This window comes from Urocampus carinirostris, chromosome 10 (assembly GCF_059441175.1).
Source record: "Urocampus carinirostris isolate Australia breed hairy pipefish chromosome 10, RoL_Ucar_1.0, whole genome shotgun sequence".
NCBI classification, from domain to species: domain Eukaryota; kingdom Metazoa; phylum Chordata; class Actinopteri; order Syngnathiformes; family Syngnathidae; genus Urocampus; species Urocampus carinirostris.
The window spans coordinates 20,703,492-20,731,203 of record NC_142358.1 but is presented as its reverse complement, the minus strand read 5'-3'; the positions used below and the strand labels follow the sequence as shown (position 1 = coordinate 20,731,203).

Genomic DNA, 27,712 nt, shown 5'->3' with positions numbered 1-27,712 from the left:
TCATCACGACATCGCTGTGTCGGGATTGGCTCGGTGCTCTGTTTTCCTCAAGGGCTATCGCTTCTCGGCCTTTTGGCTAAGATCAAGTGTAGTATCTGTTCTTATCAGTTTAATATCTGATACGTCCCCCATGTGGGGGACCATATATTAAATTGATTTTTGAAACTGGGAGATGGAACAGGGGCTTGCCCCGTTCACTCCACGCATCGACCCGGTATTGCAGTATCTCTGTGAACGGTGCATTCCCTACCAAAATGTTGACGAGAAAACCCACTGTTCCTCAGACTCCGTTCCCTAGCCAGCGCCCCACTCTCAAGATCGTGTACCGAGTCCGCATCGCGGACACGGGAGCCGGGAAAGCAGGTTGCTGCGTCCTCTCCAGCATCGACCTGGTTGTGTTTCAAGGCACTGCCCGTTCCCTACAACAGTGTGAAGCACAACGGCAGGCGGCCGACCTGTCGTGCCCAACACCCGTCGGCCGCACGAGACTTCCTCGGGGAGGACTACACCCTGGCTTAAAACGGGGCGAGCGTGGATGAGAGTCCTCCCGGTGCCGCCCCCAACTCATACTTACCTGGCAGGGGAGATACTATGATCATGAAGGTAGTTCTCCCAGGGTGAGGCTTTGTCATTGCACTCCGATCAGGCTGACCTCTGCGAATTCCCCAAATGTGGGAATCTCGACTGCAAAATTTCTGGTAGTGGGGGACTGCGTACGCGCTTTCCCCTGTTAGACTGTCAAATACAATTGACTGGACTGTAGACGTGCGTCACCAGTGAGAAAAGACTCCCGTGTGTGTTTCGCCATGCTGATAATGCTCCGTGAGCGCGACGTTCGGGAGTAGCGCCCTAATCGCAGCAGAATCTCAGTTGGGGTACATTCCCTGGCTCGTTTGTTAGCTCGCTCGTTCGTTCGTTCAAAGAAATACCTTTAAACGTTCTGAAAAAAAGCCCATATTTCCTTCCAGCTAACGTTCAAGGGGACAGGCTGATCCAGCGTCATGCTCGCCAAGAACCGTATTCTACTTTCTAGCCCAATCGCTTTGAATGGCCAAGGCAGTGAGGGGCCTCCAGTCAGCCAGCATCGTTTACGTTTCAACTTCTTTACCTCGTTCAGACAACGTTTGTCGATCGGCACGGGAACGGGAAGTCGACACGTTTAACGACGAAACCCTGTGTTTGGTGGGTCCGGCGGGCGATAGTGGCGACTGTTAGGCACTGTGGCGCGCAGTCACTCTTGTTTCTCTTCAGACCGTACAAATCTTTCGCCTTTTACTAAAGATTTCCGTGGGGAGGAACAGCAAGAGTCATTTCCAATTTTTAGAGGTTCTGCGTAGGCAGAGCTGACCGACCTGTGAAAAAGATTTCAAGGGTTCCGGCGAGAACCCGGGTCGGAACCCGAGGCGGGTTGTGCCCTGTCGTTCCGCAGACCTCCGCACGAGTCGTGCCGGAGCGCCGGCGGCTCAGAGCCCGGGACGGGTCGTGCCCTGTCGTTGCGCGGAACCCCGCACCAGATGTGTTTGATGCATCATGGGAGCGGACTTTCCCGTGACCGGGACGGGCTCTCCGCCTGCCCCGGCAGTTGCTCGGTTCAGCTTGAAACAACGACAGCTGTGTAGCGGTCAAGGCCCTTCCAGGTGCGAAAGCTCAGGAGCACCGTCATCACGACATCGCTGTGTCGGGATTGGCTCGGTGCTCTGTTTTCCTCAAGGGCCATCGCTTCTCGGCCTTTTGGCTAAGATCAAGTGTAGTATCTGTTCTTATCAGTTTAATATCTGATACGTCCCCCATGTGGGGGACCATATATTAAATTGATTTTTGAAACTGGGAGATGGAACAGGGGCTTGCTCCGTCCACTCCACGCATCGACCCGGTATTGCAGTATCTCTGGGAACGGTGCATTCCCTACCAAAATGTTGACGAGAAAACCCACTGTTCCTCAGACTCCGTTCCCTAGCCAGCGCCCCACTCTCAAGATCGTGTACCGAGTCCGCATCGCGGACACGGGAGCCGGGAAAGCAGGTTGCTGCGTCCTCTCCAGCATCGACCTGGTTGTGTTTCAAGGCACTGCCCGTTCCCTACAACAGTGTGAAGCACAACGGCAGGCGGCCGACCTGTCGTGCCCAACACCCGTCGGCCGCACGAGACTTCCTCGGGGAGGACTACACCCTGGCTTAAAACGGGGCGAGCGTGGATGAGAGTCCTCCCGGTGCCGCCCCCAACTCATACTTACCTGGCAGGGGAGATACTATGGTCATGAAGGTAGTTCTCCCAGGGTGAGGCTTTGTCATTGCACTCCGATCAGGCTGACCTCTGCGAATTCCCCAAATGTGGGAATCTCGACTGCAAAATTTCTGGTAGTGGGGGACTGCGTACGCGCTTTCCCCTGTTAGACTGTCAAATACAATTGACTGGACTGTAGACGTGCGTCACCAGTGAGAAAAGACTCCCGTGTGTGTTTCGCCATGCTGATAATGCTCCGTGAGCGCGACGTTCGGGAGTAGCGCCCTAATCGCAGCAGAATCTCAGTTGGGGTACATTCCCTGGCTCGTTTGTTAGCTCGCTCGTTCGTTCGTTCGTTCGTTCGTTCAAAGAAATACCTTTAAACGTTCTGAAAAAAAGCCCATATTTCCTTCCAGCTAACGTTCAAGGGGACAGGCTGATCCAGCGTCATGCTCGCCAAGAACCGTATTCTACTTTCTAGCCCAATCGCTTTGAATGGCCAAGGCAGTGAGGGGCCTCCAGTCAGCCAGCATCGTTTACGTTTCAACTTCTTTACCTCGTTCAGACAACGTTTGTCGATTGGCACGGGAACGGGAAGTCGACACGTTTAACGACGAAACCCTGTGTTTGGTGGGTCCGGCGGGCGATAGGGGCGACTGTTAGGCACTGTGGCGCGCAGTCACTCTTGTTTCTCTTCAGACCGTACAAATCTTTCGCCTTTTACTAAAGATTTCCGTGGGGAGGAACAGCAAGAGTCATTTCCAATTTTTAGAGGTTCTGCGTAGGCAGAGCTGACCGACCTGTGAAAAAGATTTCAAGGGTTCCGGCGAGAACCCGGGTCGGAACCCGAGGCGGGTCGTGCCCTGTCGTTCCGCAGACCTCCGCACGAGTCGTGCCGGAGCGCCGGCGGCTCAGAGCCCGGGACGGGTCGTGCCCTGTCGTTGCGCGGAACCCCGCACCAGATGTGTTTGATGCATCATGGGAGCGGACTTTCCCGTGACCGGGACGGGCTCTCCGCCTGCCCCGGCAGTTGCTCGGTTCAGCTTGAAACAACGACAGCTGTGTAGCGGTCAAGGCCCTTCCAGGTGCGAAAGCTCAGGAGCACCGTCATCACGACATCGCTGTGTCGGGATTGGCTCGGTGCTCTGTTTTCCTCAAGGGCTATCGCTTCTCGGCCTTTTGGCTAAGATCAAGTGTAGTATCTGTTCTTATCAGTTTAATATCTGATACGTCCCCCATGTGGGGGACCATATATTAAATTGATTTTTGAAACTGGGAGATGGAACAGGGGCTTGCTCCGTTCACTCCACGCATCGACCCGGTATTGCAGTATCTCTGGGAACGGTGCATTCCCTACCAAAATGTTGACGAGAGAACCCACTGTTCCTCAGACTCCGTTCCCTAGCCAGCGCCCCACTCTCAAGATCGTGTACCGAGTCCGCATCGCGGACACGGGAGCCGGGAAAGCAGGTTGCTGCGTCCTCTCCAGCATCGACCTGGTTGTGTTTCAAGGCACTGCCCGTTCCCTACAACAGTGTGAAGCACAACGGCAGGCGGCCGACCTGTCGTGCCCAACACCCGTCGGCCGCACGAGACTTCCTCGGGGAGGACTACACCCTGGCTTAAAACGGGGCGAGCGTGGATGAGAGTCCTCCCGGTGCCGCCCCCAACTCATACTTACCTGGCAGGGGAGATACTATGATCATGAAGGTAGTTCTCCCAGGGTGAGGCTTTGTCATTGCACTCCGATCAGGCTGACCTCTGCGAATTCCCCAAATGTGGGAATCTCGACAGCAAAATTTCTGGTAGTGGGGGACTGCGTACGCGCTTTCCCCTGTTAGACTGTCAAATACAATTGACTGGACTGTAGACGTGCGTCACCAGTGAGAAAAGACTCCCGTGTGTGTTTCGCCATGCTGATAATGCTCCGTGAGCGCGACGTTCGGGAGTAGCGCCCTAATCGCAGCAGAATCTCAGTTGGGGTACATTCCCTGGCTCGTTTGTTAGCTCGCTCGTTCGTTCGTTTGTTCGTTCGTTCGTTCAAAGAAATACCTTTAAACGTTCTGAAAAAAAGCCCATATTTCCTTCCAGCTAACGTTCAAGGGGACAGGCTGATCCAGCGTCATGCTCGCCAAGAACCGTATTCTACTTTCTAGCCCAATCGCTTTGAATGGCCAAGGCAGTGAGGGGCCTCCAGTCAGCCAGCATCGTTTACGTTTCAACTTCTTTACCTCGTTCAGACAACGTTTGTCGATCGGCACGGGAACGGGAAGTCGACACGTTTAACGACGAAACCCTGTGTTTGGTGGGTCCGGCGGGCGATAGTGGCGACTGTTAGGCACTGTGGCGCGCAGTCACTCTTGTTTCTCTTCAGACCGTACAAATCTTTCGCCTTTTACTAAAGATTTCCGTGGGGAGGAACAGCAAGAGTCATTTCCAATTTTTAGAGGTTCTGCGTAGGCAGAGCTGACCGACCTGTGAAAAAGATTTCAAGGGTTCCGGCGAGAACCCGGGTCGGAACCCGAGGCGGGTTGTGCCCTGTCGTTCCGCAGACCTCCGCACGAGTCGTGCCGGAGCGCCGGCGGCTCAGAGCCCGGGACGGGTCGTGCCCTGTCGTTGCGCGGAACCCCGCACCAGATGTGTTTGATGCATCATGGGAGCGGACTTTCCCGTGACCGGGACGGGCTCTCCGCCTGCCCCGGCAGTTGCTCGGTTCAGCTTGAAACAACGACAGCTGTGTAGCGGTCAAGGCCCTTCCAGGTGCGAAAGCTCAGGAGCACCGTCATCACGACATCGCTGTGTCGGGATTGGCTCGGTGCTCTGTTTTCCTCAAGGGCCATCGCTTCTCGGCCTTTTGGCTAAGATCAAGTGTAGTATCTGTTCTTATCAGTTTAATATCTGATACGTCCCCCATGTGGGGGACCATATATTAAATTGATTTTTGAAACTGGGAGATGGAACAGGGGCTTGCTCCGTCCACTCCACGCATCGACCCGGTATTGCAGTATCTCTGGGAACGGTGCATTCCCTACCAAAATGTTGACGAGAAAACCCACTGTTCCTCAGACTCCGTTCCCTAGCCAGCGCCCCACTCTCAAGATCGTGTACCGAGTCCGCATCGCGGACACGGGAGCCGGGAAAGCAGGTTGCTGCGTCCTCTCCAGCATCGACCTGGTTGTGTTTCAAGGCACTGCCCGTTCCCTACAACAGTGTGAAGCACAACGGCAGGCGGCCGACCTGTCGTGCCCAACACCCGTCGGCCGCACGAGACTTCCTCGGGGAGGACTACACCCTGGCTTAAAACGGGGCGAGCGTGGATGAGAGTCCTCCCGGTGCCGCCCCCAACTCATACTTACCTGGCAGGGGAGATACTATGGTCATGAAGGTAGTTCTCCCAGGGTGAGGCTTTGTCATTGCACTCCGATCAGGCTGACCTCTGCGAATTCCCCAAATGTGGGAATCTCGACTGCAAAATTTCTGGTAGTGGGGGACTGCGTACGCGCTTTCCCCTGTTAGACTGTCAAATACAATTGACTGGACTGTAGACGTGCGTCACCAGTGAGAAAAGACTCCCGTGTGTGTTTCGCCATGCTGATAATGCTCCGTGAGCGCGACGTTCGGGAGTAGCGCCCTAATCGCAGCAGAATCTCAGTTGGGGTACATTCCCTGGCTCGTTTGTTAGCTCGCTCGTTCGTTCGTTCGTTCGTTCGTTCAAAGAAATACCTTTAAACGTTCTGAAAAAAAGCCCATATTTCCTTCCAGCTAACGTTCAAGGGGACAGGCTGATCCAGCGTCATGCTCGCCAAGAACCGTATTCTACTTTCTAGCCCAATCGCTTTGAATGGCCAAGGCAGTGAGGGGCCTCCAGTCAGCCAGCATCGTTTACGTTTCAACTTCTTTACCTCGTTCAGACAACGTTTGTCGATTGGCACGGGAACGGGAAGTCGACACGTTTAACGACGAAACCCTGTGTTTGGTGGGTCCGGCGGGCGATAGGGGCGACTGTTAGGCACTGTGGCGCGCAGTCACTCTTGTTTCTCTTCAGACCGTACAAATCTTTCGCCTTTTACTAAAGATTTCCGTGGGGAGGAACAGCAAGAGTCATTTCCAATTTTTAGAGGTTCTGCGTAGGCAGAGCTGACCGACCTGTGAAAAAGATTTCAAGGGTTCCGGCGAGAACCCGGGTCGGAACCCGAGGCGGGTCGTGCCCTGTCGTTCCGCAGACCTCCGCACGAGTCGTGCCGGAGCGCCGGCGGCTCAGAGCCCGGGACGGGTCGTGCCCTGTCGTTGCGCGGAACCCCGCACCAGATGTGTTTGATGCATCATGGGAGCGGACTTTCCCGTGACCGGGACGGGCTCTCCGCCTGCCCCGGCAGTTGCTCGGTTCAGCTTGAAACAACGACAGCTGTGTAGCGGTCAAGGCCCTTCCAGGTGCGAAAGCTCAGGAGCACCGTCATCACGACATCGCTGTGTCGGGATTGGCTCGGTGCTCTGTTTTCCTTAAGGGCTATCGCTTCTCGGCCTTTTGGCTAAGATCAAGTGTAGTATCTGTTCTTATCAGTTTAATATCTGATACGTCCCCCATGTGGGGGACCATATATTAAATTGATTTTTGAAACTGGGAGATGGAACAGGGGCTTGCTCCGTCCACTCCATGCATCGACCCGGTATTGCAGTATCTCTGGGAACGGTGCATTCCCTACTAAAATGTTGACGAGAAAACCCACTGTTCCTCAGACTCCGTTCCCTAGCCAGCGCCCCACTCTCAAGATCGTGTACCGAGTCCGCATCGCGGACACGGGAGCCGGGAAAGCAGGTTGCTGCGTCCTCTCCAGCATCGACCTGGTTGTGTTTCAAGGCACTGCCCGTTTCCTACAACAGTGTGAAGCACAACGGCAGGCGGCCGACCTGTCGTGCCCAACACCCGTCGGCCGCACGAGACTTCCTCGGGGAGGACTACACCCTGGCTTAAAACGGGGCGAGCGTGGATGAGAGTCCTCCCGGTGCCGCCCCCAACTCATACTTACCTGGCAGGGAAGATACTATGATCATGAAGGTAGTTCTCCCAGGGTGAGACTTTGTCATTGCACTCCGATCAGGCTGACCTCTGCGAATTCCCCAAATGTGGGAATCTCGACTGCAAAATTTCTGGTAGTGGGGGACTGCGTACGCGCTTTCCCCTGTTAGACTGTCAAATACAATTGACTGGACTGTAGACGTGCGTCACCAGTGAGAAAAGACTCCCGTGTGTGTTTCGCCATGCTGATAATGCTCCGTGAGCGCGACGTTCGGGAGTAGCGCCCTAATCGCAGCAGAATCTCAGTTGGGGTACATTCCCTGGCTCGTTTGTTAGCTCGCTCGTTCGTTCGTTTGTTCGTTCGTTCGTTCAAAGAAATACCTTTAAACGTTCTGAAAAAAAGCCCATATTTCCTTCCAGCTAACGTTCAAGGGGACAGGCTGATCCAGCGTCATGCTCGCCAAGAACCGTATTCTACTTTCTAGCCCAATCGCTTTGAATGGCCAAGGCAGTGAGGGGCCTCCAGTCAGCCAGCATCGTTTACGTTTCAACTTCTTTACCTCGTTCAGACAACGTTTGTCGATTGGCACGGGAACGGGAAGTCGACACGTTTAACGACGAAACCCTGTGTTTGGTGGGTCCGGCGGGCGATAGGGGCGACTGTTAGGCACTGTGGCGCGCAGTCACTCTTGTTTCTCTTCAGACCGTACAAATCTTTCGCCTTTTACTAAAGATTTCCGTGGGGAGGAACAGCAAGAGTCATTTCCAATTTTTAGAGGTTCTGCGTAGGCAGAGCTGACCGACCTGTGAAAAAGATTTCAAGGGTTCCGGCGAGAACCCGGGTCGGAACCCGAGGCGGGTCGTGCCCTGTCGTTCCGCAGACCTCCGCACGAGTCGTGCCGGAGCGCCGGCGGCTCAGAGCCCGGGACGGGTCGTGCCCTGTCGTTGCGCGGAACCCCGCACCAGATGTGTTTGATGCATCATGGGAGCGGACTTTCCCGTGACCGGGACGGGCTCTCCGCCTGCCCCGGCAGTTGCTCGGTTCAGCTTGAAACAACGACAGCTGTGTAGCGGTCAAGGCCCTTCCAGGTGCGAAAGCTCAGGAGCACCGTCATCACGACATCGCTGTGTCGGGATTGGCTCGGTGCTCTGTTTTCCTCAAGGGCTATCGCTTCTCGGCCTTTTGGCTAAGATCAAGTGTAGTATCTGTTCTTATCAGTTTAATATCTGATACGTCCCCCATGTGGGGGACCATATATTAAATTGATTTTTGAAACTGGGAGATGGAACAGGGGCTTGCTCCGTTCACTCCACGCATCGACCCGGTATTGCAGTATCTCTGGGAACGGTGCATTCCCTACCAAAATGTTGACGAGAGAACCCACTGTTCCTCAGACTCCGTTCCCTAGCCAGCGCCCCACTCTCAAGATCGTGTACCGAGTCCGCATCGCGGACACGGGAGCCGGGAAAGCAGGTTGCTGCGTCCTCTCCAGCATCGACCTGGTTGTGTTTCAAGGCACTGCCCGTTCCCTACAACAGTGTGAAGCACAACGGCAGGCGGCCGACCTGTCGTGCCCAACACCCGTCGGCCGCACGAGACTTCCTCGGGGAGGACTACACCCTGGCTTAAAACGGGGCGAGCGTGGATGAGAGTCCTCCCGGTGCCGCCCCCAACTCATACTTACCTGGCAGGGGAGATACTATGATCATGAAGGTAGTTCTCCCAGGGTGAGGCTTTGTCATTGCACTCCGATCAGGCTGACCTCTGCGAATTCCCCAAATGTGGGAATCTCGACAGCAAAATTTCTGGTAGTGGGGGACTGCGTACGCGCTTTCCCCTGTTAGACTGTCAAATACAATTGACTGGACTGTAGACGTGCGTCACCAGTGAGAAAAGACTCCCGTGTGTGTTTCGCCATGCTGATAATGCTCCGTGAGCGCGACGTTCGGGAGTAGCGCCCTAATCGCAGCAGAATCTCAGTTGGGGTACATTCCCTGGCTCGTTTGTTAGCTCGCTCGTTCGTTCGTTTGTTCGTTCGTTCGTTCAAAGAAATACCTTTAAACGTTCTGAAAAAAAGCCCATATTTCCTTCCAGCTAACGTTCAAGGGGACAGGCTGATCCAGCGTCATGCTCGCCAAGAACCGTATTCTACTTTCTAGCCCAATCGCTTTGAATGGCCAAGGCAGTGAGGGGCCTCCAGTCAGCCAGCATCGTTTACGTTTCAACTTCTTTACCTCGTTCAGACAACGTTTGTCGATTGGCACGGGAACGGGAAGTCGACACGTTTAACGACGAAACCCTGTGTTTGGTGGGTCCGGCGGGCGATAGGGGCGACTGTTAGGCACTGTGGCGCGCAGTCACTCTTGTTTCTCTTCAGACCGTACAAATCTTTCGCCTTTTACTAAAGATTTCCGTGGGGAGGAACAGCAAGAGTCATTTCCAATTTTTAGAGGTTCTGCGTAGGCAGAGCTGACCGACCTGTGAAAAAGATTTCAAGGGTTCCGGCGAGAACCCGGGTCGGAACCCGAGGCGGGTCGTGCCCTGTCGTTCCGCAGACCTCCGCACGAGTCGTGCCGGAGCGCCGGCGGCTCAGAGCCCGGGACGGGTCGTGCCCTGTCGTTGCGCGGAACCCCGCACCAGATGTGTTTGATGCATCATGGGAGCGGACTTTCCCGTGACCGGGACGGGCTCTCCGCCTGCCCCGGCAGTTGCTCGGTTCAGCTTGAAACAACGACAGCTGTGTAGCGGTCAAGGCCCTTCCAGGTGCGAAAGCTCAGGAGCACCGTCATCACGACATCGCTGTGTCGGGATTGGCTCGGTGCTCTGTTTTCCTTAAGGGCTATCGCTTCTCGGCCTTTTGGCTAAGATCAAGTGTAGTATCTGTTCTTATCAGTTTAATATCTGATACGTCCCCCATGTGGGGGACCATATATTAAATTGATTTTTGAAACTGGGAGATGGAACAGGGGCTTGCTCCGTCCACTCCACGCATCCACCCGGTATTGCAGTATCTCTGGGAACGGTGCATTCCCTACTAAAATGTTGACGAGAAAACCCACTGTTCCTCAGACTCCGTTCCCTAGCCAGCGCCCCACTCTCAAGATCGTGTACCGAGTCCGCATCGCGGACACGGGAGCCGGGAAAGCAGGTTGCTGCGTCCTCTCCAGCATCGACCTGGTTGTGTTTCAAGGCACTGCCCGTTTCCTACAACAGTGTGAAGCACAACGGCAGGCGGCCGACCTGTCGTGCCCAACACCCGTCGGCCGCACGAGACTTCCTCGGGGAGGACTACACCCTGGCTTAAAACGGGGCGAGCGTGGATGAGAGTCCTCCCGGTGCCGCCCCCAACTCATACTTACCTGGCAGGGGAGATACTATGATCATGAAGGTAGTTCTCCCAGGGTGAGACTTTGTCATTGCACTCCGATCAGGCTGACCTCTGCGAATTCCCCAAATGTGGGAATCTCGACTGCAAAATTTCTGGTAGTGGGGGACTGCGTACGCGCTTTCCCCTGTTAGACTGTCAAATACAATTGACTGGACTGTAGACGTGCGTCACCAGTGAGAAAAGACTCCCGTGTGTGTTTCGCCATGCTGATAATGCTCCGTGAGCGCGACGTTCGGGAGTAGCGCCCTAATCGCAGCAGAATCTCAGTTGGGGTACATTCCCTGGCTCGTTTGTTAGCTCGCTCGTTCGTTCGTTTGTTCGTTCGTTCGTTCAAAGAAATACCTTTAAACGTTCTGAAAAAAAGCCCATATTTCCTTCCAGCTAACGTTCAAGGGGACAGGCTGATCCAGCGTCATGCTCGCCAAGAACCGTATTCTACTTTCTAGCCCAATCGCTTTGAATGGCCAAGGCAGTGAGGGGCCTCCAGTCAGCCAGCATCGTTTACGTTTCAACTTCTTTACCTCGTTCAGACAACGTTTGTCGATTGGCACGGGAACGGGAAGTCGACACGTTTAACGACGAAACCCTGTGTTTGGTGGGTCCGGCGGGCGATAGGGGCGACTGTTAGGCACTGTGGCGCGCAGTCACTCTTGTTTCTCTTCAGACCGTACAAATCTTTCGCCTTTTACTAAAGATTTCCGTGGGGAGGAACAGCAAGAGTCATTTCCAATTTTTAGAGGTTCTGCGTAGGCAGAGCTGACCGACCTGTGAAAAAGATTTCAAGGGTTCCGGCGAGAACCCGGGTCGGAACCCGAGGCGGGTCGTGCCCTGTCGTTCCGCAGACCTCCGCACGAGTCGTGCCGGAGCGCCGGCGGCTCAGAGCCCGGGACGGGTCGTGCCCTGTCGTTGCGCGGAACCCCGCACCAGATGTGTTTGATGCATCATGGGAGCGGACTTTCCCGTGACCGGGACGGGCTCTCCGCCTGCCCCGGCAGTTGCTCGGTTCAGCTTGAAACAACGACAGCTGTGTAGCGGTCAAGGCCCTTCCAGGTGCGAAAGCTCAGGAGCACCGTCATCACGACATCGCTGTGTCGGGATTGGCTCGGTGCTCTGTTTTCCTTAAGGGCTATCGCTTCTCGGCCTTTTGGCTAAGTCGTGATCGCCTCTGTTAGGTCTGAGATCTTTGCCTAGTGGCTCTGGTCTCATTCTGCTGTTAGAGGTATATTGAATTTGTTGTATATTAAATCTTTACTGTTGTATTATTATTATTGTGCTTTTTCTATAGGAGGATAAGGTAAGGTGGCCGAGTGAGCAGCTGGTGGTGCCTTCCACCATGTCTGGGCTTTATGCCGGCATGCGGAGGCACCACAGCGTGCGCTTTCTTTTCAAGGACCTGGGAACTGAAACGGAGAAAATATCAAGGCTCGATTTTTCGAGGAAGTTTATTCAAAAATGTTTAAACTTCAAAGCTGAAGATTTAAACTGTATTATCACCCTGCCCTTCAACAAAGGATTTGATGTAAGTTTCATCTCTGCAACTGTATTTCGTGAATTTTGGAACCGTTTTGACAATGTTAAACCCCAGTTTTCTGCTTTTGCTGTTGAAAAACTGACTGATAATGCTGCCAAGACAGTAATTGTCAGAATGTTTAATGAAACAGTGAATGCAGACGACATTTGTTTTTGGCTGGGCAGATATTGTACTGTGAAAGGCCAGGCTATGAAGGTGAGAGATGAAGACGGCATCTGGAATTGTGCCTGGAGGGTCCCCATTCAACAATGGCAAGACCCCCAGGGTTTCCAGGGCCTTAAACATCTCCCGTCAATGATAGTCCTGGGGGAACACCGAGGCTACGTTCACTACCAAGGCCAACCCAAGCTCTGCCGCAAATGCGGCGAGCATGGGCACTTGGCTGAGGTATGTGAACGTATCATTTGTGGGAAATGCAGAGCAATTGGGCATTCTTATGAAGAATGCAGCATTGGCAGAAAGTGCAATCTCTGTGGAGAGACAAATCACCTCTACAGGAACTGCCCAAAATCTTTTGCCAACAAGTTGAAAGCCGGAAAGGAAACCATCAAAGAAAATGAAATGAATAAAGAAATTGAAAGGTCTAAAGAAGAAGAACGGAACAAACAAATTGGAAATTCAAATTTCCCTCCAAAAGCCGCTATTGGCCAGGGAGGGCCTGGGGGAGGGGAAAAGGGGGAGGGGAAAATTCGAAATTCGAATCTCCCTCCAAAAACCCCTATTGGCCAGGAAGGGCCTAGAGGAGGGAAAATGGGGGAGGCCCCAAAACAGACCTTAAGTTTGCCCCCATTACCTACCGTGGAGGGGAGGGGTACTGGGGGGCCCAAATTGGGAATAGCGGCAAAACCAGACCCACAAACTAATGACTCAAAGGAAAACCGGTCGCTGCAAGAAATGCCCACAATTGAGTCGAGCGAAAGTGACTCGGAAGACGCCGAGGAAAGAAATAACTCGATTCCTTGTGGGCAGGGAAACAAAAGACTCCCCCCAGACCGGTCCTCTGAGTCCCCCCTTAATCCAGACAAAAGGGGAAGGCCTGGAACCACAGACAGCGAGTCTGATGATTCCAGAGTCTTCCCAAATGGGTCACCAAATGAAATATCATTTTTAAATGTTGTTTTACGATCCACCCCCAAGTCCGACACATACAACACTGTCAATTTTAATGAACCTCACTTGATAACGCCCCGGAGAATGGACCCGGGAGGGTGCCCGGGTGCTTTCTCCGGCGCCCCGGTTTTACCCTAGCTTCTTATCTCTCTTTTTCTTTTTAGGAAAGACCTCTACCCTACTGGTGTTTTTAAAATAATTTATATATTTTAACATACCAATGAACATCACCTTCTCTACAATCAATGTGAGAAGTGTGAAATCAATGGTTAGAGCCCACAGCATTTTATCGTTTTTAAAAACCATCAAAACAGATGTGTTTTTATTACAAGAATGCTGCATTCCCTTTTTAAAAAACTATAAACGGTGGGAGGAGATTTGGCCATACCCATCGTTATGGAGTGGCTCAAACGAAAACCGTAACGATGGGGTGGCCATTTTATTAAACAACCCTCGACTTGTCTTAAAGGGGAGCACTGTGGTGAAAGACGGACGCGCAATTTTAGCAGGACTATCTTTTATAGGGCACGATTTTAACCTATTAAACATATACGGTCACAATGAAAAAAACATGAGGCACGAGCTTCTAGAAGACCTGCAGTCCCACATGTTAGGCCAGATGCCACTAATCGTGGGAGGGGATTTTAATTGCATTTTAAGTAGAAAAGATAGGAGGGGGGCCGGTGAGCATTTTAAAGTTGACAAGACATCAAATTTATTACGAGACATGTGCCGGGTTTTTAGATTAGAAGACTGTTTTAAGTCCATGCATCCAAGAGAGGAGGGCTTCACCTGGTTCAGTGGTGACGGCACCAGAGCCTCTCGAATAGATTATATATTTACACGGGGCTTGCCACTGAGTGATGCTAGATTAATTCCTGTCTTCTTTTCAGATCACTGTCTACTGTCCTGCACACTCTCACTTTCTTCGGGTGTGACTGTTGGGAGGGGTCTGTGGAAATTGAACTGCTCCCTGCTTGAGGATGAGGCTTTGGTCACCCAATACAGAGAGCGGTACAAGGACTGGCAGACCCTTCAAGACTTGTACGATACACGAGCACAATGGTGGGAGATGACAAAAAAACGGACGCAGACCTTTTTTAAAAACGCAGGGAAAAAGAAAAAACATAAAGAAAGAAAACGCATGTTGGGACTGCAAAAAAGACTTCAGCGTTATTTTAACCTAACACAAAAGGGGATGGATTTCAATGATGAAATCAAAGAGGTCAAACGAGAACTAAACTCCTTAGCCGAAATAAAAAGCAAAGGCATCATATTAAGGAGCAAAGAAAGAGAAATAGAGGAAGGGGAAAAATGTACACGCTACTTTTTCCAAAAAATTATGAGCAAGAGAGAGGGGCTTTTTAAACTCAAAAATAAAAAGGGGCTTTTAACAAAAGAAAGTCATGAAATAACTAACTTAGTTGAAGGGTATTACCAAAAATTGTATGAAAAAAAGGAAACACACGACAATGAAATGAGACATGTTTTAAATAACATATCAAAATCAGTGGGTCAAGACCCGCTTTTAACATCACCCTTTACCCTGGACCAACTAAATGAAAGTGTAAAGAATTTTAAAAAAGGTAAATCACCAGGGGAAGACGGCCTCAGTCTGGAATTCTACCAGACATTTTGGGACATTTTAGCACCAGACTTGTTGACTGTTTTTAACGAATTTTACAACCTCGACCACATGCCAGACAGTTTTAGATCAGGGATAGTGACTTTACTTCACAAAAAAGGGGACAAGACTGACCTAAACAACTGGCGACCTATCACTCTTTTAAATGTGGACTGCAAACTTTTTAGCAAACTTTTAGCAACACGCATGTCGGCAGTTTTAGAGGACTTAATTGACCCAGATCAAACCTGTGCCATTGAGGGAAGGAAGATCAGCGACAGCCTCATGCTGATCCGTGACACCATCTGTTATGCGAGAGACAGAAACATGCGGCTAGTAGTCCTAAATTTAGACTTTGAGAAAGCTTTTGATCGGGTCTCGCACAGGTACCTTTTTAGGGTACTGCAAAAATGGGGCTTTCCTCAAAAATACCTTAAGTGGGTGGGACTGCTATACCGGGACGTATACAGCAAATTCATGGTTAACGGGAACTTGACAAAAGCAGTACAGATCAACTGCGGTGTACGTCAGGGTTGTCCCTTATCTGCCCTTCTCTATGTTCTTTGCATAGAACCTTTGGCACAGATTTTAAGAAAGGATCAAATTATTAATGGGATCAATATCCCGGGAGGTGGGGGGCAAATTATTAAATGTGTGTTATACATGGACGATTTTAATATTTTATGTACTGACCTTTTATCCGTCACAAGAGCCCTCGACTTGACTGACCTGTTTGGGCGAGCGTCTGGGTCAAAGCTCAATCGTGAAAAGACCCAGGCGCAGTTTTACGGACCATGGACAGCGACTGAAAAGGCAGGACTCCCACTGACTGTATTAAAGACTGACCAAAAAATTTTGGGAATAAAATTTAATATGAACGGGGAGGGTGAGACTAACTGGGATGACGTGGCAGGGAAAGTTAGGCAAAGGCTTGGTTTTTGGAGCCTGAGGAAACTGACGCTAGAAGGAAAGGTTTTAATCATTAAAGCGGTTATTCTGCCATTGCTTTTACCAATTAGTTCTGTTTTTATGCCCAAGAGAAAGGTGCTTTTAGAGTTGGACCGAGCCATTTTTTATTTTATCTGGGGTTCGAAATGGGAAAGGTTGAAGAGGGAAATTATGAAAATGAAAAAGGAGAAAGGGGGCAAAGGGGTGCCTGATCTCCAGCTCTTCCTGGGGAGCAGGTACGTCTCCCTCCATTTTCAAAATGCTGTGGGCCCATCCAGAAACCCGAAAAGTCAAGCGATGACTCGTTTCTGGATGGGCTCGTACTTGCGTAGGTTGAAACTGATACCACGTAATCTCGCAACACCAGTGTCTTTTAACTTGTCACAAGCACATTCTTTTATTCAGAAATTTTTAAAAAAAATTGATTTGGAAACACAAGATGGTCAAATTTTACAAAATCACAGAGCTCTTGTTTCTATTGTGCAGGAGCGAGCAACAGTGAGTCCTGTGCGGGGGCTCGGTTTCGGCGAGCCCACAACGGTTTGGCGCAACATGAACCATCCTGCCCTCCCAAACAGACTGCGGGACCTGTCATGGATGGTGGCTCACGAGGTCCTCCCAGTCAGGTCCGTCATGCACTCCCGAGGAATGTCAGCGATCTCAACCTGCCCCCGACCTGGCTGTGGCGCCCAGGAGTCGGTGAGGCACCTCCTTTGGGAGTGCAGCGCTGCCGAGGACCTGTGGGCAACAGCCGGCCACCTAAGAAAATTCCCGGACCTGCCAGCAGGGGAGGTCCTTGACGCACAGTATGTGCTATATGGGGTGAGCCGGTCGAAAAAGTCGCAGGAAGACTTTGCCAAAGACTGGCTCACCCTCGCCGCCATCAAAGACGCCATCTGGACCTCCAGAAACCTGCTGGTAGGGAGGCGCAGGCAGATCCCCCCCGTGGCTGTGCTCCAAATGGCTGCAGACACCATCCGAGCTGCGGGCGGCAAGCCAAGGACGCAGCCACAAAGAAGCGTCGTCTGCGCCCGCCCGGAGGAGGGAACCGGAGCTTCACTGTGAAGGTCCCGGTAGCAACGGCCTGGCTCTCCGGGTGGTTGAGGAGGGCAGGAGCAAGAAGGGAGAGGACCTCCTCTGAGCGCCCCGGGCAGTGTACTGGAAGATGCTGTTTGGGAGGGTGGGATGAAGTCCCACTTGAGAAGACAGAACTGTGCTCCTGCACTATAGAAACAACAAAACAAATGAAAGTGTTTTTAACTGTACTGTAAATGTGTTTTTTCTTTTCTTAAAGATCTAAATTCAATTATGCTCCATATTGGAGTACTGTGAATGTGCTGTTTTAAGTGACAATAAATTTTGTTCAAAAAAAAAAAAAAAAAAAAAATCTGTTCTTATCAGTTTAATATCTGATACGTCCCCCATGTGGGGGACCATATATTAAATTGATTTTTGAAACTGGGAGATGGAACAGGGGCTTGCTCCGTCCACTCCACGCATCGACCCGGTATTGCAGTATCTCTGGGAACGGTGCATTCCCTACTAAAATGTTGACGAGAAAACCCACTGTTCCTCAGACTCCGTTCCCTAGCCAGCGCCCCACTCTCAAGATCGTGTACCGAGTCCGCATCGCGGACACGGGAGCCGGGAAAGCAGGTTGCTGCGTCCTCTCCAGCATCGACCTGGTTGTGTTTCAAGGCACTGCCCGTTTCCTACAACAGTGTGAAGCACAACGGCAGGCGGCCGACCTGTCGTGCCCAACACCCGTCGGCCGCACGAGACTTCGTCGGGGAGGACTACACCCTGGCTTAAAACGGGGCGAGCGTGGATGAGAGTCCTCCCGGTGCCGCCCCCAACTCATACTTACCTGGCAGGGGAGATACTATGATCATGAAGGTAGTTCTCCCAGGGTGAGACTTTGTCATTGCACTCCGATCAGGCTGACCTCTGCGAATTCCCCAAATGTGGGAATCTCGACTGCAAAATTTCTGGTAGTGGGGGACTACGTACGCGCTTTCCCCTGTTAGACTGTCAAATACAATTGACTGGACTGTAGACGTGCGTCACCAGTGAGAAAAGACTCCCGTGTGTGTTTCGCCATGCTGATAATGCTCCGTGAGCGCGACGTTCGGGAGTAGCGCCCTAATCGCAGCAGAATCTCAGTTGGGGTACATTCCCTGGCTCGTTTGTTAGCTCGCTCGTTCGTTCGTTTGTTCGTTCGTTCGTTCAAAGAAATACCTTTAAACGTTCTGAAAAAAAGCCCATATTTCCTTCCAGCTAACGTTCAAGGGGACAGGCTGATCCAGCGTCATGCTCGCCAAGAACCGTATTCTACTTTCTAGCCCAATCGCTTTGAATGGCCAAGGCAGTGAGGGGCCTCCAGTCAGCCAGCATCGTTTACGTTTCAACTTCTTTACCTCGTTCAGACAACGTTTGTCGATTGGCACGGGAACGGGAAGTCGACACGTTTAACGACGAAACCCTGTGTTTGGTGGGTCCGGCGGGCGATAGGGGCGACTGTTAGGCACTGTGGCGCGCAGTCACTCTTGTTTCTCTTCAGACCGTACAAATCTTTCGCCTTTTACTAAAGATTTCCGTGGGGAGGAACAGCAAGAGTCATTTCCAATTTTTAGAGGTTCTGCGTAGGCAGAGCTGACCGACCTGTGAAAAAGATTTCAAGGGTTCCGGCGAGAACCCGGGTCGGAACCCGAGGCGGGTCGTGCCCTGTCGTTCCGCAGACCTCCGCACGAGTCGTGCCGGAGCGCCGGCGGCTCAGAGCCCGGGACGGGTCGTGCCCTGTCGTTGCGCGGAACCCCGCACCAGATGTGTTTGATGCATCATGGGAGCGGACTTTCCCGTGACCGGGACGGGCTCTCCGCCTGCCCCGGCAGTTGCTCGGTTCAGCTTGAAACAACGACAGCTGTGTAGCGGTCAAGGCCCTTCCAGGTGCGAAAGCTCAGGAGCACCGTCATCACGACATCGCTGTGTCGGGATTGGCTCGGTGCTCTGTTTTCCTTAAGGGCTATCGCTTCTCGGCCTTTTGGCTAAGATCAAGTGTAGTATCTGTTCTTATCAGTTTAATATCTAATACGTCCCCCATGTGGGGGACCATATATTAAATTGATTTTTGAACCTGGGAGATGGAACAGGGGCTTGCTCCGTCCACTCCACGCATCCACCCGGTATTGCAGTATCTCTGGGAACGGTGCATTCCCTACTAAAATGTTGACGAGAAAACCCACTGTTCCTCAGACTCCGTTCCCTAGCCAGCGCCCCACTCTCAAGATCGTGTACCGAGTCCGCATCGCGGACACGGGAGCCGGGAAAGCAGGTTGCTGCGTCCTCTCCAGCATCGACCTGGTTGTGTTTCAAGGCACTGCCCGTTTCCTACAACAGTGTGAAGCACAACGGCAGGCGGCCGACCTGTCGTGCCCAACACCCGTCGGCCGCACGAGACTTCCTCGGGGAGGACTACACCCTGGCTTAAAACGGGGCGAGCGTGGATGAGAGTCCTCCCGGTGCCGCCCCCAACTCATACTTACCTGGCAGGGGAGATACTATGATCATGAAGGTAGTTCTCCCAGGGTGAGACTTTGTCATTGCACTCCGATCAGGCTGACCTCTGCGAATTCCCCAAATGTGGGAATCTCGACTGCAAAATTTCTGGTAGTGGGGGACTGCGTACGCGCTTTCCCCTGTTAGACTGTCAAATACAATTGACTGGACTGTAGACGTGCGTCACCAGTGAGAAAAGACTCCCGTGTGTGTTTCGCCATGCTGATAATGCTCCGTGAGCGCGACGTTCGGGAGTAGCGCCCTAATCGCAGCAGAATCTCAGTTGGGGTACATTCCCTGGCTCGTTTGTTAGCTCGCTCGTTCGTTCGTTTGTTCGTTCGTTCGTTCAAAGAAATACCTTTAAACGTTCTGAAAAAAAGCCCATATTTCCTTCCAGCTAACGTTCAAGGGGACAGGCTGATCCAGCGTCATGCTCGCCAAGAACCGTATTCTACTTTCTAGCCCAATCGCTTTGAATGGCCAAGGCAGTGAGGGGCCTCCAGTCAGCCAGCATCGTTTACGTTTCAACTTCTTTACCTCGTTCAGACAACGTTTGTCGATCGGCACGGGAACGGGAAGTCGACACGTTTAACGACGAAACCCTGTGTTTGGTGGGTCCGGCGGGCGATAGGGGCGACTGTTAGGCACTGTGGCGCGCAGTCACTCTTGTTTCTCTTCAGACCGTACAAATCTTTCGCCTTTTACTAAAGATTTCCGTGGGGAGGAACAGCAAGAGTCATTTCCAATTTTTAGAGGTTCTGCGTAGGCAGAGCTGACCGACCTGTGAAAAAGATTTCAAGGGTTCCGGCGAGAACCCGGGTCGGAACCCGAGGCGGGTCGTGCCCTGTCGTTCCGCAGACCTCCGCACGAGTCGTGCCGGAGCGCCGGCGGCTCAGAGCCCGGGACGGGTCGTGCCCTGTCGTTGCGCGGAACCCCGCACCAGATGTGTTTGATGCATCATGGGAACGGACTTTCCCGTGACCGGGACGGGCTCTCCGCCTGCCCCGGCAGTTGCTCGGTTCAGCTTGAAACAACGACAGCTGTGTAGCGGTCAAGGCCCTTCCAGGTGCGAAAGCTCAGGAGCACCGTCATCACGACATCGCTGTGTCGGGATTGGCTCGGTGCTCTGTTTTCCTTAAGGGCTATCGCTTCTCGGCCTTTTGGCTAAGATCAAGTGTAGTATCTGTTCTTATCAGTTTAATATCTAATACGTCCCCCATGTGGGGGACCATATATTAAATTGATTTTTGAAACTGGGAGATGGAACAGGGGCTTGCTCCGTCCACTCCACGCATCCACCCGGTATTGCAGTATCTCTGGGAACGGTGCATTCCCTACTAAAATGTTGACAAGAAAACCCACTGTTCCTCAGACTCCGTTCCCTAGCCAGCGCCCCACTCTCAAGATCGTGTACCGAGTCCGCATCGCGGACACGGGAGCCGGGAAAGCAGGTTGCTGCGTCCTCTCCAGCATCGACCTGGTTGTGTTTCAAGGCACTGCCCGTTTCCTACAACAGTGTGAAGCACAACGGCAGGCGGCCGACCTGTCGTGCCCAACACCCGTCGGCCGCACGAGACTTCCTCGGGGAGGACTACACCCTGGCTTAAAACGGGGCGAGCGTGGATGAGAGTCCTCCCGGTGCCGCCCCCAACTCATACTTACCTGGCAGGGGAGATACTATGATCATGAAGGTAGTTCTCCCAGGGTGAGACTTTGTCATTGCACTCCGATCAGGCTGACCTCTGCGAATTCCCCAAATGTGGGAATCTCGACTGCAAAATTTCTGGTAGTGGGGGACTGCGTACGCGCTTTCCCCTGTTAGACTGTCAAATACAATTGACTGGACTGTAGACGTGCGTCACCAGTGAGAAAAGACTCCCGTGTGTGTTTCGCCATGCTGATAATGCTCCGTGAGCGCGACGTTCGGGAGTAGCGCCCTAATCGCAGCAGAATCTCAGTTGGGGTACATTCCCTGGCTCGTTTGTTAGCTCGCTCGTTCGTTCGTTTGTTCGTTCGTTCGTTCAAAGAAATACCTTTAAACGTTCTGAAAAAAAGCCCATATTTCCTTCCAGCTAACGTTCAAGGGGACAGGCTGATCCAGCGTCATGCTCGCCAAGAACCGTATTCTACTTTCTAGCCCAATCGCTTTGAATGGCCAAGGCAGTGAGGGGCCTCCAGTCAGCCAGCATCGTTTACGTTTCAACTTCTTTACCTCGTTCAGACAACGTTTGTCGATCGGCACGGGAACGGGAAGTCGACACGTTTAACGACGAAACCCTGTGTTTGGTGGGTCCGGCGGGCGATAGGGGCGACTGTTAGGCACTGTGGCGCGCAGTCACTCTTGTTTCTCTTCAGACCGTACAAATCTTTCGCCTTTTACTAAAGATTTCCGTGGGGAGGAACAGCAAGAGTCATTTCCAATTTTTAGAGGTTCTGCGTAGGCAGAGCTGACCGACCTGTGAAAAAGATTTCAAGGGTTCCGGCGAGAACCCGGGTCGGAACCCGAGGCGGGTCGTGCCCTGTCGTTCCGCAGACCTCCGCACGAGTCGTGCCGGAGCGCCGGCGGCTCAGAGCCCGGGACGGGTCGTGCCCTGTCGTTGCGCGGAACCCCGCACCAGATGTGTTTGATGCATCATGGGAGCGGACTTTCCCGTGACCGGGACGGGCTCTCCGCCTGCCCCGGCAGTTGCTCGGTTCAGCTTGAAACAACGACAGCTGTGTAGCGGTCAAGGCCCTTCCAGGTGCGAAAGCTCAGGAGCACCGTCATCACGACATCGCTGTGTCGGGATTGGCTCGGTGCTCTGTTTTCCTTAAGGGCTATCGCTTCTCGGCCTTTTGGCTAAGATCAAGTGTAGTATCTGTTCTTATCAGTTTAATATCTAATACGTCCCCCATGTGGGGGACCATATATTAAATTGATTTTTGAAACTGGGAGATGGAGCAGGGGCTTGCTCCGTCCACTCCACGCATCCACCCGGTATTGCAGTATCTCTGGGAACGGTGCATTCCCTACTAAAATGTTGACGAGAAAACCCACTGTTCCTCAGACTCCGTTCCCTAGCCAGCGCCCCACTCTCAAGATCGTGTACCGAGTCCGCATCGCGGACACGGGAGCCGGGAAAGCAGGTTGCTGCGTCCTCTCCAGCATCGACCTGGTTGTGTTTCAAGGCACTGCCCGTTTCCTACAACAGTGTGAAGCACAACGGCAGGCGGCCGACCTGTCGTGCCCAACACCCGTCGGCCGCACGAGACTTCCTCGGGGAGGACTACACCCTGGCTTAAAACGGGGCGAGCGTGGATGAGAGTCCTCCCGGTGCCGCCCCCAACTCATACTTACCTGGCAGGGGAGATACTATGATCATGAAGGTAGTTCTCCCAGGGTGAGACTTTGTCATTGCACTCCGACCAGGCTGACCTCTGCGAATTCCCCAAATGTGGGAATCTCGACTGCAAAATTTCTGGTAGTGGGGGACTGCGTACGCGCTTTCCCCTGTTAGACTGTCAAATACAATTGACTGGACTGTAGACGTGCGTCACCAGTGAGAAAAGACTCCCGTGTGTGTTTCGCCATGCTGATAATGCTCCGTGAGCGCGACGTTCGGGAGTAGCGCCCTAATCGCAGCAGAATCTCAGTTGGGGTACATTCCCTGGCTCGTTTGTTAGCTCGCTCGTTCGTTCGTTTGTTCGTTCGTTCGTTCAAAGAAATACCTTTAAACGTTCTGAAAAAAAGCCCATATTTCCTTCCAGCTAACGTTCAAGGGGACAGGCTGATCCAGCGTCATGCTCGCCAAGAACCGTATTCTACTTTCTAGCCCAATCGCTTTGAATGGCCAAGGCAGTGAGGGGCCTCCAGTCAGCCAGCATCGTTTACGTTTCAACTTCTTTACCTCGTTCAGACAACGTTTGTCGATCGGCACGGGAACGGGAAGTCGACACGTTTAACGACGAAACCCTGTGTTTGGTGGGTCCGGCGGGCGATAGGGGCGACTGTTAGGCACTGTGGCGCGCAGTCACTCTTGTTTCTCTTCAGACCGTACAAATCTTTCGCCTTTTACTAAAGATTTCCGTGGGGAGGAACAGCAAGAGTCATTTCCAATTTTTAGAGGTTCTGCGTAGGCAGAGCTGACCGACCTGTGAAAAAGATTTCAAGGGTTCCGGCGAGAACCCGGGTCGGAACCCGAGGCGGGTCGTGCCCTGTCGTTCCGCAGACCTCCGCACGAGTCGTGCCGGAGCGCCGGCGGCTCAGAGCCCGGGACGGGTCGTGCCCTGTCGTTGCGCGGAACCCCGCACCAGATGTGTTTGATGCATCATGGGAGCGGACTTTCCCGTGACCGGGACGGGCTCTCCGCCTGCCCCGGCAGTTGCTCGGTTCAGCTTGAAACAACGACAGCTGTGTAGCGGTCAAGGCCCTTCCAGGTGCGAAAGCTCAGGAGCACCGTCATCACGACATCGCTGTGTCGGGATTGGCTCGGTGCTCTGTTTTCCTTAAGGGCTATCGCTTCTCGGCCTTTTGGCTAAGATCAAGTGTAGTATCTGTTCTTATCAGTTTAATATCTAATACGTCCCCCATGTGGGGGACCATATATTAAATTGATTTTTGAAACTGGGAGATGGAGCAGGGGCTTGCTCCGTCCACTCCACGCATCCACCCGGTATTACAGTATCTCTGGGAACGGTGCATTCCCTACTAAAATGTTGACAAGAAAACCCACTGTTCCTCAGACTCCGTTCCCTAGCCAGCGCCCCACTCTCAAGATCGTGTACCGAGTCCGCATCGCGGACACGGGAGCCGGGAAAGCAGGTTGCTGCGTCCTCTCCAGCATCGACCTGGTTGTGTTTCAAGGCACTGCCCGTTTCCTACAACAGTGTGAAGCACAACGGCAGGCGGCCGACCTGTCGTGCCCAACACCCGTCGGCCGCACGAGACTTCCTCGGGGAGGACTACACCCTGGCTTAAAACGGGGCGAGCGTGGATGAGAGTCCTCCCGGTGCCGCCCCCAACTCATACTTACCTGGCAGGGGAGATACTATGATCATGAAGGTAGTTCTCCCAGGGTGAGACTTTGTCATTGCACTCCGATCAGGCTGACCTCTGCGAATTCCCCAAATGTGGGAATCTCGACTGCAAAATTTCTGGTAGTGGGGGACTGCGTACGCGCTTTCCCCTGTTAGACTGTCAAATACAATTGACTGGACTGTAGACGTGCGTCACCAGTGAGAAAAGACTCCCGTGTGTGTTTCGCCATGCTGATAATGCTCCGTGAGCGCGACGTTCGGGAGTAGCGCCCTAATCGCAGCAGAATCTCAGTTGGGGTACATTCCCTGGCTCGTTTGTTAGCTCGCTCGTTCGTTCGTTTGTTCGTTCGTTCGTTCAAAGAAATACCTTTAAACGTTCTGAAAAAAAGCCCATATTTCCTTCCAGCTAACGTTCAAGGGGACAGGCTGATCCAGCGTCATGCTCGCCAAGAACCGTATTCTACTTTCTAGCCCAATCGCTTTGAATGGCCAAGGCAGTGAGGGGCCTCCAGTCAGCCAGCATCGTTTACGTTTCAACTTCTTTACCTCGTTCAGACAACGTTTGTCGATCGGCACGGGAACGGGAAGTCGACACGTTTAACGACGAAACCCTGTGTTTGGTGGGTCCGGCGGGCGATAGGGGCGACTGTTAGGCACTGTGGCGCGCAGTCACTCTTGTTTCTCTTCAGACCGTACAAATCTTTCGCCTTTTACTAAAGATTTCCGTGGGGAGGAACAGCAAGAGTCATTTCCAATTTTTAGAGGTTCTGCGTAGGCAGAGCTGACCGACCTGTGAAAAAGATTTCAAGGGTTCCGGCGAGAACCCGGGTCGGAACCCGAGGCGGGTCGTGCCCTGTCGTTCCGCAGACCTCCGCACGAGTCGTGCCGGAGCGCCGGCGGCTCAGAGCCCGGGACGGGTCGTGCCCTGTCGTTGCGCGGAACCCCGCACCAGATGTGTTTGATGCATCATGGGAGCGGACTTTCCCGTGACCGGGACGGGCTCTCCGCCTGCCCCGGCAGTTGCTCGGTTCAGCTTGAAACAACGACAGCTGTGTAGCGGTCAAGGCCCTTCCAGGTGCGAAAGCTCAGGAGCACCGTCATCACGACATCGCTGTGTCGGGATTGGCTCGGTGCTCTGTTTTCCTCAAGGGCTATCGCTTCTCGGCCTTTTGGCTAAGATCAAGTGTAGTATCTGTTCTTATCAGTTTAATATCTGATACGTCCCCCATGTGGGGGACCATATATTAAATTGATTTTTGAAACTGGGAGATGGAACAGGGGCTTGCCCCGTTCACTCCACGCATCGACCCGGTATTGCAGTATCTCTGGGAACGGTGCATTCCCTACCAAAATGTTGACGAGAAAACCCACTGTTCCTCAGACTCCGTTTCCTAGCCAGCGCCCCACTCTCAAGATCGTGTACCGAGTCCGCATCGCGGACACGGGAGCCGGGAAAGCAGGTTGCTGCGTCCTCTCCAGCATCGACCTGGTTGTGTTTCAAGGCACTGCCCGTTCCCTACAACAGTGTGAAGCACAACGGCAGGCGGCCGACCTGTCGTGCCCAACACCCGTCGGCCGCACGAGACTTCCTCGGGGAGGACTACACCCTGGCTTAAAACGGGGCGAGCGTGGATGAGAGTCCTCCCGGTGCCGCCCCCAACTCATACTTACCTGGCAGGGGAGATACTATGATCATGAAGGTAGTTCTCCCAGGGTGAGGCTTTGTCATTGCACTCCGATCAGGCTGACCTCTGCGAATTCCCCAAATGTGGGAATCTCGACTGCAAAATTTCTGGTAGTGGGTGACTGCGTACGCGCTTTCCCCTGTTAGACTGTCAAATACAATTGACTGGACTGTAGACGTGCGTCACCAGTGAGAAAAGACTCCCGTGTGTGTTTCGCCATGCTGATAATGCTCCGTGAGCGCGACGTTCGGGAGTAGCGCCCTAATCGCAGCAGAATCTCAGTTGGGGTACATTCCCTGGCTCGTTTGTTAGCTCGCTCGTTCGTTCGTTTGTTCGTTCGTTCGTTCGTTCAAAGAAATACCTTTAAACGTTCTGAAAAAAAGCCCATATTTCCTTCCAGCTAACGTTCAAGGGGACAGGCTGATCCAGCGTCATGCTCGCCAAGAACCGTATTCTACTTTCTAGCCCAATCGCTTTGAATGGCCAAGGCAGTGAGGGGCCTCCAGTCAGCCAGCATCGTTTACGTTTCAACTTCTTTACCTCGTTCAGACAACGTTTGTCGATCGGCACGGGAACGGGAAGTCGACACGTTTAACGACGAAACCCTGTGTTTGGTGGGTCCGGCGGGCGATAGGGGCGACTGTTAGGCACTGTGGCGCGCAGTCACTCTTGTTTCTCTTCAGACCGTACAAATCTTTCGCCTTTTACTAAAGATTTCCGTGGGGAGGAACAGCAAGAGTCATTTCCAATTTTTAGAGGTTCTGCGTAGGCAGAGCTGACCGACCTGTGAAAAAGATTTCAAGGGTTCCGGCGAGAACCCGGGTCGGAACCCGAGGCGGGTTGTGCCCTGTCGTTCCGCAGACCTCCGCACGAGTCGTGCCGGAGCGCCGGCGGCTCAGAGCCCGGGACGGGTCGTGCCCTGTCGTTGCGCGGAACCCCGCAGCAGATGTGTTTGATGCATCATGGGAGCGGACTTTCCCGTGACCGGGACGGGCTCTCCGCCTGCCCCGGCAGTTGCTCGGTTCAGCTTGAAACAACGACAGCTGTGTAGCGGTCAAGGCCCTTCCAGGTGCGAAAGCTCAGGAGCACCGTCATCACGACATCGCTGTGTCGGGATTGGCTCGGTGCTCTGTTTTCCTTAAGGGCTATCGCTTCTCGGCCTTTTGGCTAAGATCAAGTGTAGTATCTGTTCTTATCAGTTTAATATCTGATACGTCCCCCATGTGGGGGACCATATATTAAATTGATTTTTGAAACTGGGAGATGGAACAGGGGCTTGCTCCGTCCACTCCACGCATCGACCCGGTATTGCAGTATCTCTGGGAACGGTGCATTCCCTACCAAAATGTTGACGAGAAAACCCACTGTTCCTCAGACTCCGTTCCCTAGCCAGCGCCCCACTCTCAAGATCGTGTACCGAGTCCGCATCGCGGACACGGGAGCCGGGAAAGCAGGTTGCTGCGTCCTCTCCAGCATCGACCTGGTTGTGTTTCAAGGCACTGCCCGTTCCCTACAACAGTGTGAAGCACAACGGCAGGCGGCCGACCTGTCGTGCCCAACACCCGTCGGCCGCACGAGACTTCCTCGGGGAGGACTACACCCTGGCTTAAAACG

General features: G+C 53.0%; 1 protein-coding gene and 40 non-coding genes across 41 annotated transcripts in view; all 41 read left to right on the top strand.

Annotated features, from left to right (window-relative positions):
* LOC148358336 (uncharacterized) overlaps positions 1-17,011 on the top strand; it is a 30,057-nt gene extending 13,046 nt beyond the window's left edge. The window contains exon 3 of the mRNA XM_088345917.1: positions 16,329-17,011. Coding sequence (XP_088202043.1) covers positions 16,329-16,907 — 579 coding nt within the window. The 3' untranslated portion in view covers positions 16,908-17,011. The remainder of the gene's footprint in view (positions 1-16,328) is intronic.
* LOC148358357 (U2 spliceosomal RNA) lies at positions 57-248 on the top strand. The gene has a single exon (XR_015851858.1). It is a non-coding gene; the product is annotated as a U2 spliceosomal RNA (small nuclear RNA).
* LOC148358356 (U1 spliceosomal RNA) lies at positions 567-730 on the top strand. Its single transcript, XR_015851633.1, has one exon. It is a non-coding gene; the product is annotated as a U1 spliceosomal RNA (small nuclear RNA).
* LOC148358355 (U5 spliceosomal RNA) lies at positions 1,232-1,345 on the top strand. Its single transcript, XR_015851774.1, has one exon. It is a non-coding gene; the product is annotated as a U5 spliceosomal RNA (small nuclear RNA).
* Positions 1,716-1,907, top strand: LOC148358354 (U2 spliceosomal RNA). Its single transcript, XR_015851829.1, has one exon. It is a non-coding gene; the product is annotated as a U2 spliceosomal RNA (small nuclear RNA).
* On the top strand, positions 2,226-2,389 carry LOC148358353 (U1 spliceosomal RNA). Its single transcript, XR_015851641.1, has one exon. It is a non-coding gene; the product is annotated as a U1 spliceosomal RNA (small nuclear RNA).
* Positions 2,903-3,016, top strand: LOC148358352 (U5 spliceosomal RNA). Its single transcript, XR_015851773.1, has one exon. It is a non-coding gene; the product is annotated as a U5 spliceosomal RNA (small nuclear RNA).
* On the top strand, positions 3,387-3,578 carry LOC148358351 (U2 spliceosomal RNA). Its single transcript, XR_015851839.1, has one exon. It is a non-coding gene; the product is annotated as a U2 spliceosomal RNA (small nuclear RNA).
* On the top strand, positions 3,897-4,060 carry LOC148358350 (U1 spliceosomal RNA). The gene has a single exon (XR_015851652.1). It is a non-coding gene; the product is annotated as a U1 spliceosomal RNA (small nuclear RNA).
* Positions 4,578-4,691, top strand: LOC148358349 (U5 spliceosomal RNA). Its single transcript, XR_015851772.1, has one exon. It is a non-coding gene; the product is annotated as a U5 spliceosomal RNA (small nuclear RNA).
* LOC148358348 (U2 spliceosomal RNA) lies at positions 5,062-5,253 on the top strand. The gene has a single exon (XR_015851828.1). It is a non-coding gene; the product is annotated as a U2 spliceosomal RNA (small nuclear RNA).
* LOC148358347 (U1 spliceosomal RNA) lies at positions 5,572-5,735 on the top strand. The gene has a single exon (XR_015851640.1). It is a non-coding gene; the product is annotated as a U1 spliceosomal RNA (small nuclear RNA).
* LOC148358346 (U5 spliceosomal RNA) lies at positions 6,249-6,362 on the top strand. The gene has a single exon (XR_015851771.1). It is a non-coding gene; the product is annotated as a U5 spliceosomal RNA (small nuclear RNA).
* On the top strand, positions 6,733-6,924 carry LOC148358345 (U2 spliceosomal RNA). The gene has a single exon (XR_015851833.1). It is a non-coding gene; the product is annotated as a U2 spliceosomal RNA (small nuclear RNA).
* Positions 7,243-7,406, top strand: LOC148358344 (U1 spliceosomal RNA). Its single transcript, XR_015851673.1, has one exon. It is a non-coding gene; the product is annotated as a U1 spliceosomal RNA (small nuclear RNA).
* On the top strand, positions 7,924-8,037 carry LOC148358343 (U5 spliceosomal RNA). Its single transcript, XR_015851770.1, has one exon. It is a non-coding gene; the product is annotated as a U5 spliceosomal RNA (small nuclear RNA).
* On the top strand, positions 8,408-8,599 carry LOC148358342 (U2 spliceosomal RNA). Its single transcript, XR_015851838.1, has one exon. It is a non-coding gene; the product is annotated as a U2 spliceosomal RNA (small nuclear RNA).
* On the top strand, positions 8,918-9,081 carry LOC148358341 (U1 spliceosomal RNA). Its single transcript, XR_015851651.1, has one exon. It is a non-coding gene; the product is annotated as a U1 spliceosomal RNA (small nuclear RNA).
* Positions 9,599-9,712, top strand: LOC148358340 (U5 spliceosomal RNA). The gene has a single exon (XR_015851769.1). It is a non-coding gene; the product is annotated as a U5 spliceosomal RNA (small nuclear RNA).
* On the top strand, positions 10,083-10,274 carry LOC148358339 (U2 spliceosomal RNA). Its single transcript, XR_015851865.1, has one exon. It is a non-coding gene; the product is annotated as a U2 spliceosomal RNA (small nuclear RNA).
* LOC148358338 (U1 spliceosomal RNA) lies at positions 10,593-10,756 on the top strand. The gene has a single exon (XR_015851664.1). It is a non-coding gene; the product is annotated as a U1 spliceosomal RNA (small nuclear RNA).
* On the top strand, positions 11,274-11,387 carry LOC148358337 (U5 spliceosomal RNA). Its single transcript, XR_015851768.1, has one exon. It is a non-coding gene; the product is annotated as a U5 spliceosomal RNA (small nuclear RNA).
* Positions 17,012-17,194: 183 nt separating the features above from the next.
* Positions 17,195-17,383, top strand: LOC148358335 (U2 spliceosomal RNA). The gene has a single exon (XR_015851902.1). It is a non-coding gene; the product is annotated as a U2 spliceosomal RNA (small nuclear RNA).
* A 318-nt stretch (positions 17,384-17,701) lies between these two features.
* Positions 17,702-17,865, top strand: LOC148358334 (U1 spliceosomal RNA). Its single transcript, XR_015851672.1, has one exon. It is a non-coding gene; the product is annotated as a U1 spliceosomal RNA (small nuclear RNA).
* A 517-nt stretch (positions 17,866-18,382) lies between these two features.
* LOC148358333 (U5 spliceosomal RNA) lies at positions 18,383-18,496 on the top strand. Its single transcript, XR_015851767.1, has one exon. It is a non-coding gene; the product is annotated as a U5 spliceosomal RNA (small nuclear RNA).
* Positions 18,497-18,866: 370 nt separating this feature from the next.
* LOC148358332 (U2 spliceosomal RNA) lies at positions 18,867-19,058 on the top strand. The gene has a single exon (XR_015851894.1). It is a non-coding gene; the product is annotated as a U2 spliceosomal RNA (small nuclear RNA).
* Positions 19,059-19,376: 318 nt separating this feature from the next.
* On the top strand, positions 19,377-19,540 carry LOC148358331 (U1 spliceosomal RNA). The gene has a single exon (XR_015851663.1). It is a non-coding gene; the product is annotated as a U1 spliceosomal RNA (small nuclear RNA).
* Positions 19,541-20,057: 517 nt separating this feature from the next.
* Positions 20,058-20,171, top strand: LOC148358330 (U5 spliceosomal RNA). Its single transcript, XR_015851766.1, has one exon. It is a non-coding gene; the product is annotated as a U5 spliceosomal RNA (small nuclear RNA).
* A 370-nt stretch (positions 20,172-20,541) lies between these two features.
* LOC148358329 (U2 spliceosomal RNA) lies at positions 20,542-20,733 on the top strand. Its single transcript, XR_015851892.1, has one exon. It is a non-coding gene; the product is annotated as a U2 spliceosomal RNA (small nuclear RNA).
* Positions 20,734-21,051: 318 nt separating this feature from the next.
* LOC148358328 (U1 spliceosomal RNA) lies at positions 21,052-21,215 on the top strand. The gene has a single exon (XR_015851662.1). It is a non-coding gene; the product is annotated as a U1 spliceosomal RNA (small nuclear RNA).
* Positions 21,216-21,732: 517 nt separating this feature from the next.
* LOC148358327 (U5 spliceosomal RNA) lies at positions 21,733-21,846 on the top strand. Its single transcript, XR_015851765.1, has one exon. It is a non-coding gene; the product is annotated as a U5 spliceosomal RNA (small nuclear RNA).
* Positions 21,847-22,216: 370 nt separating this feature from the next.
* Positions 22,217-22,408, top strand: LOC148358326 (U2 spliceosomal RNA). The gene has a single exon (XR_015851895.1). It is a non-coding gene; the product is annotated as a U2 spliceosomal RNA (small nuclear RNA).
* Positions 22,409-22,726: 318 nt separating this feature from the next.
* On the top strand, positions 22,727-22,890 carry LOC148358325 (U1 spliceosomal RNA). The gene has a single exon (XR_015851666.1). It is a non-coding gene; the product is annotated as a U1 spliceosomal RNA (small nuclear RNA).
* A 517-nt stretch (positions 22,891-23,407) lies between these two features.
* On the top strand, positions 23,408-23,521 carry LOC148358324 (U5 spliceosomal RNA). The gene has a single exon (XR_015851763.1). It is a non-coding gene; the product is annotated as a U5 spliceosomal RNA (small nuclear RNA).
* Positions 23,522-23,891: 370 nt separating this feature from the next.
* LOC148358323 (U2 spliceosomal RNA) lies at positions 23,892-24,083 on the top strand. Its single transcript, XR_015851896.1, has one exon. It is a non-coding gene; the product is annotated as a U2 spliceosomal RNA (small nuclear RNA).
* Positions 24,084-24,401: 318 nt separating this feature from the next.
* Positions 24,402-24,565, top strand: LOC148358322 (U1 spliceosomal RNA). The gene has a single exon (XR_015851661.1). It is a non-coding gene; the product is annotated as a U1 spliceosomal RNA (small nuclear RNA).
* Positions 24,566-25,082: 517 nt separating this feature from the next.
* LOC148358321 (U5 spliceosomal RNA) lies at positions 25,083-25,196 on the top strand. Its single transcript, XR_015851762.1, has one exon. It is a non-coding gene; the product is annotated as a U5 spliceosomal RNA (small nuclear RNA).
* A 370-nt stretch (positions 25,197-25,566) lies between these two features.
* Positions 25,567-25,758, top strand: LOC148358320 (U2 spliceosomal RNA). The gene has a single exon (XR_015851835.1). It is a non-coding gene; the product is annotated as a U2 spliceosomal RNA (small nuclear RNA).
* A 318-nt stretch (positions 25,759-26,076) lies between these two features.
* Positions 26,077-26,240, top strand: LOC148358319 (U1 spliceosomal RNA). The gene has a single exon (XR_015851667.1). It is a non-coding gene; the product is annotated as a U1 spliceosomal RNA (small nuclear RNA).
* A 521-nt stretch (positions 26,241-26,761) lies between these two features.
* LOC148358318 (U5 spliceosomal RNA) lies at positions 26,762-26,875 on the top strand. The gene has a single exon (XR_015851761.1). It is a non-coding gene; the product is annotated as a U5 spliceosomal RNA (small nuclear RNA).
* Positions 26,876-27,245: 370 nt separating this feature from the next.
* Positions 27,246-27,437, top strand: LOC148358317 (U2 spliceosomal RNA). The gene has a single exon (XR_015851827.1). It is a non-coding gene; the product is annotated as a U2 spliceosomal RNA (small nuclear RNA).
* The last annotated feature ends 275 nt before the right edge of the window (positions 27,438-27,712 follow it).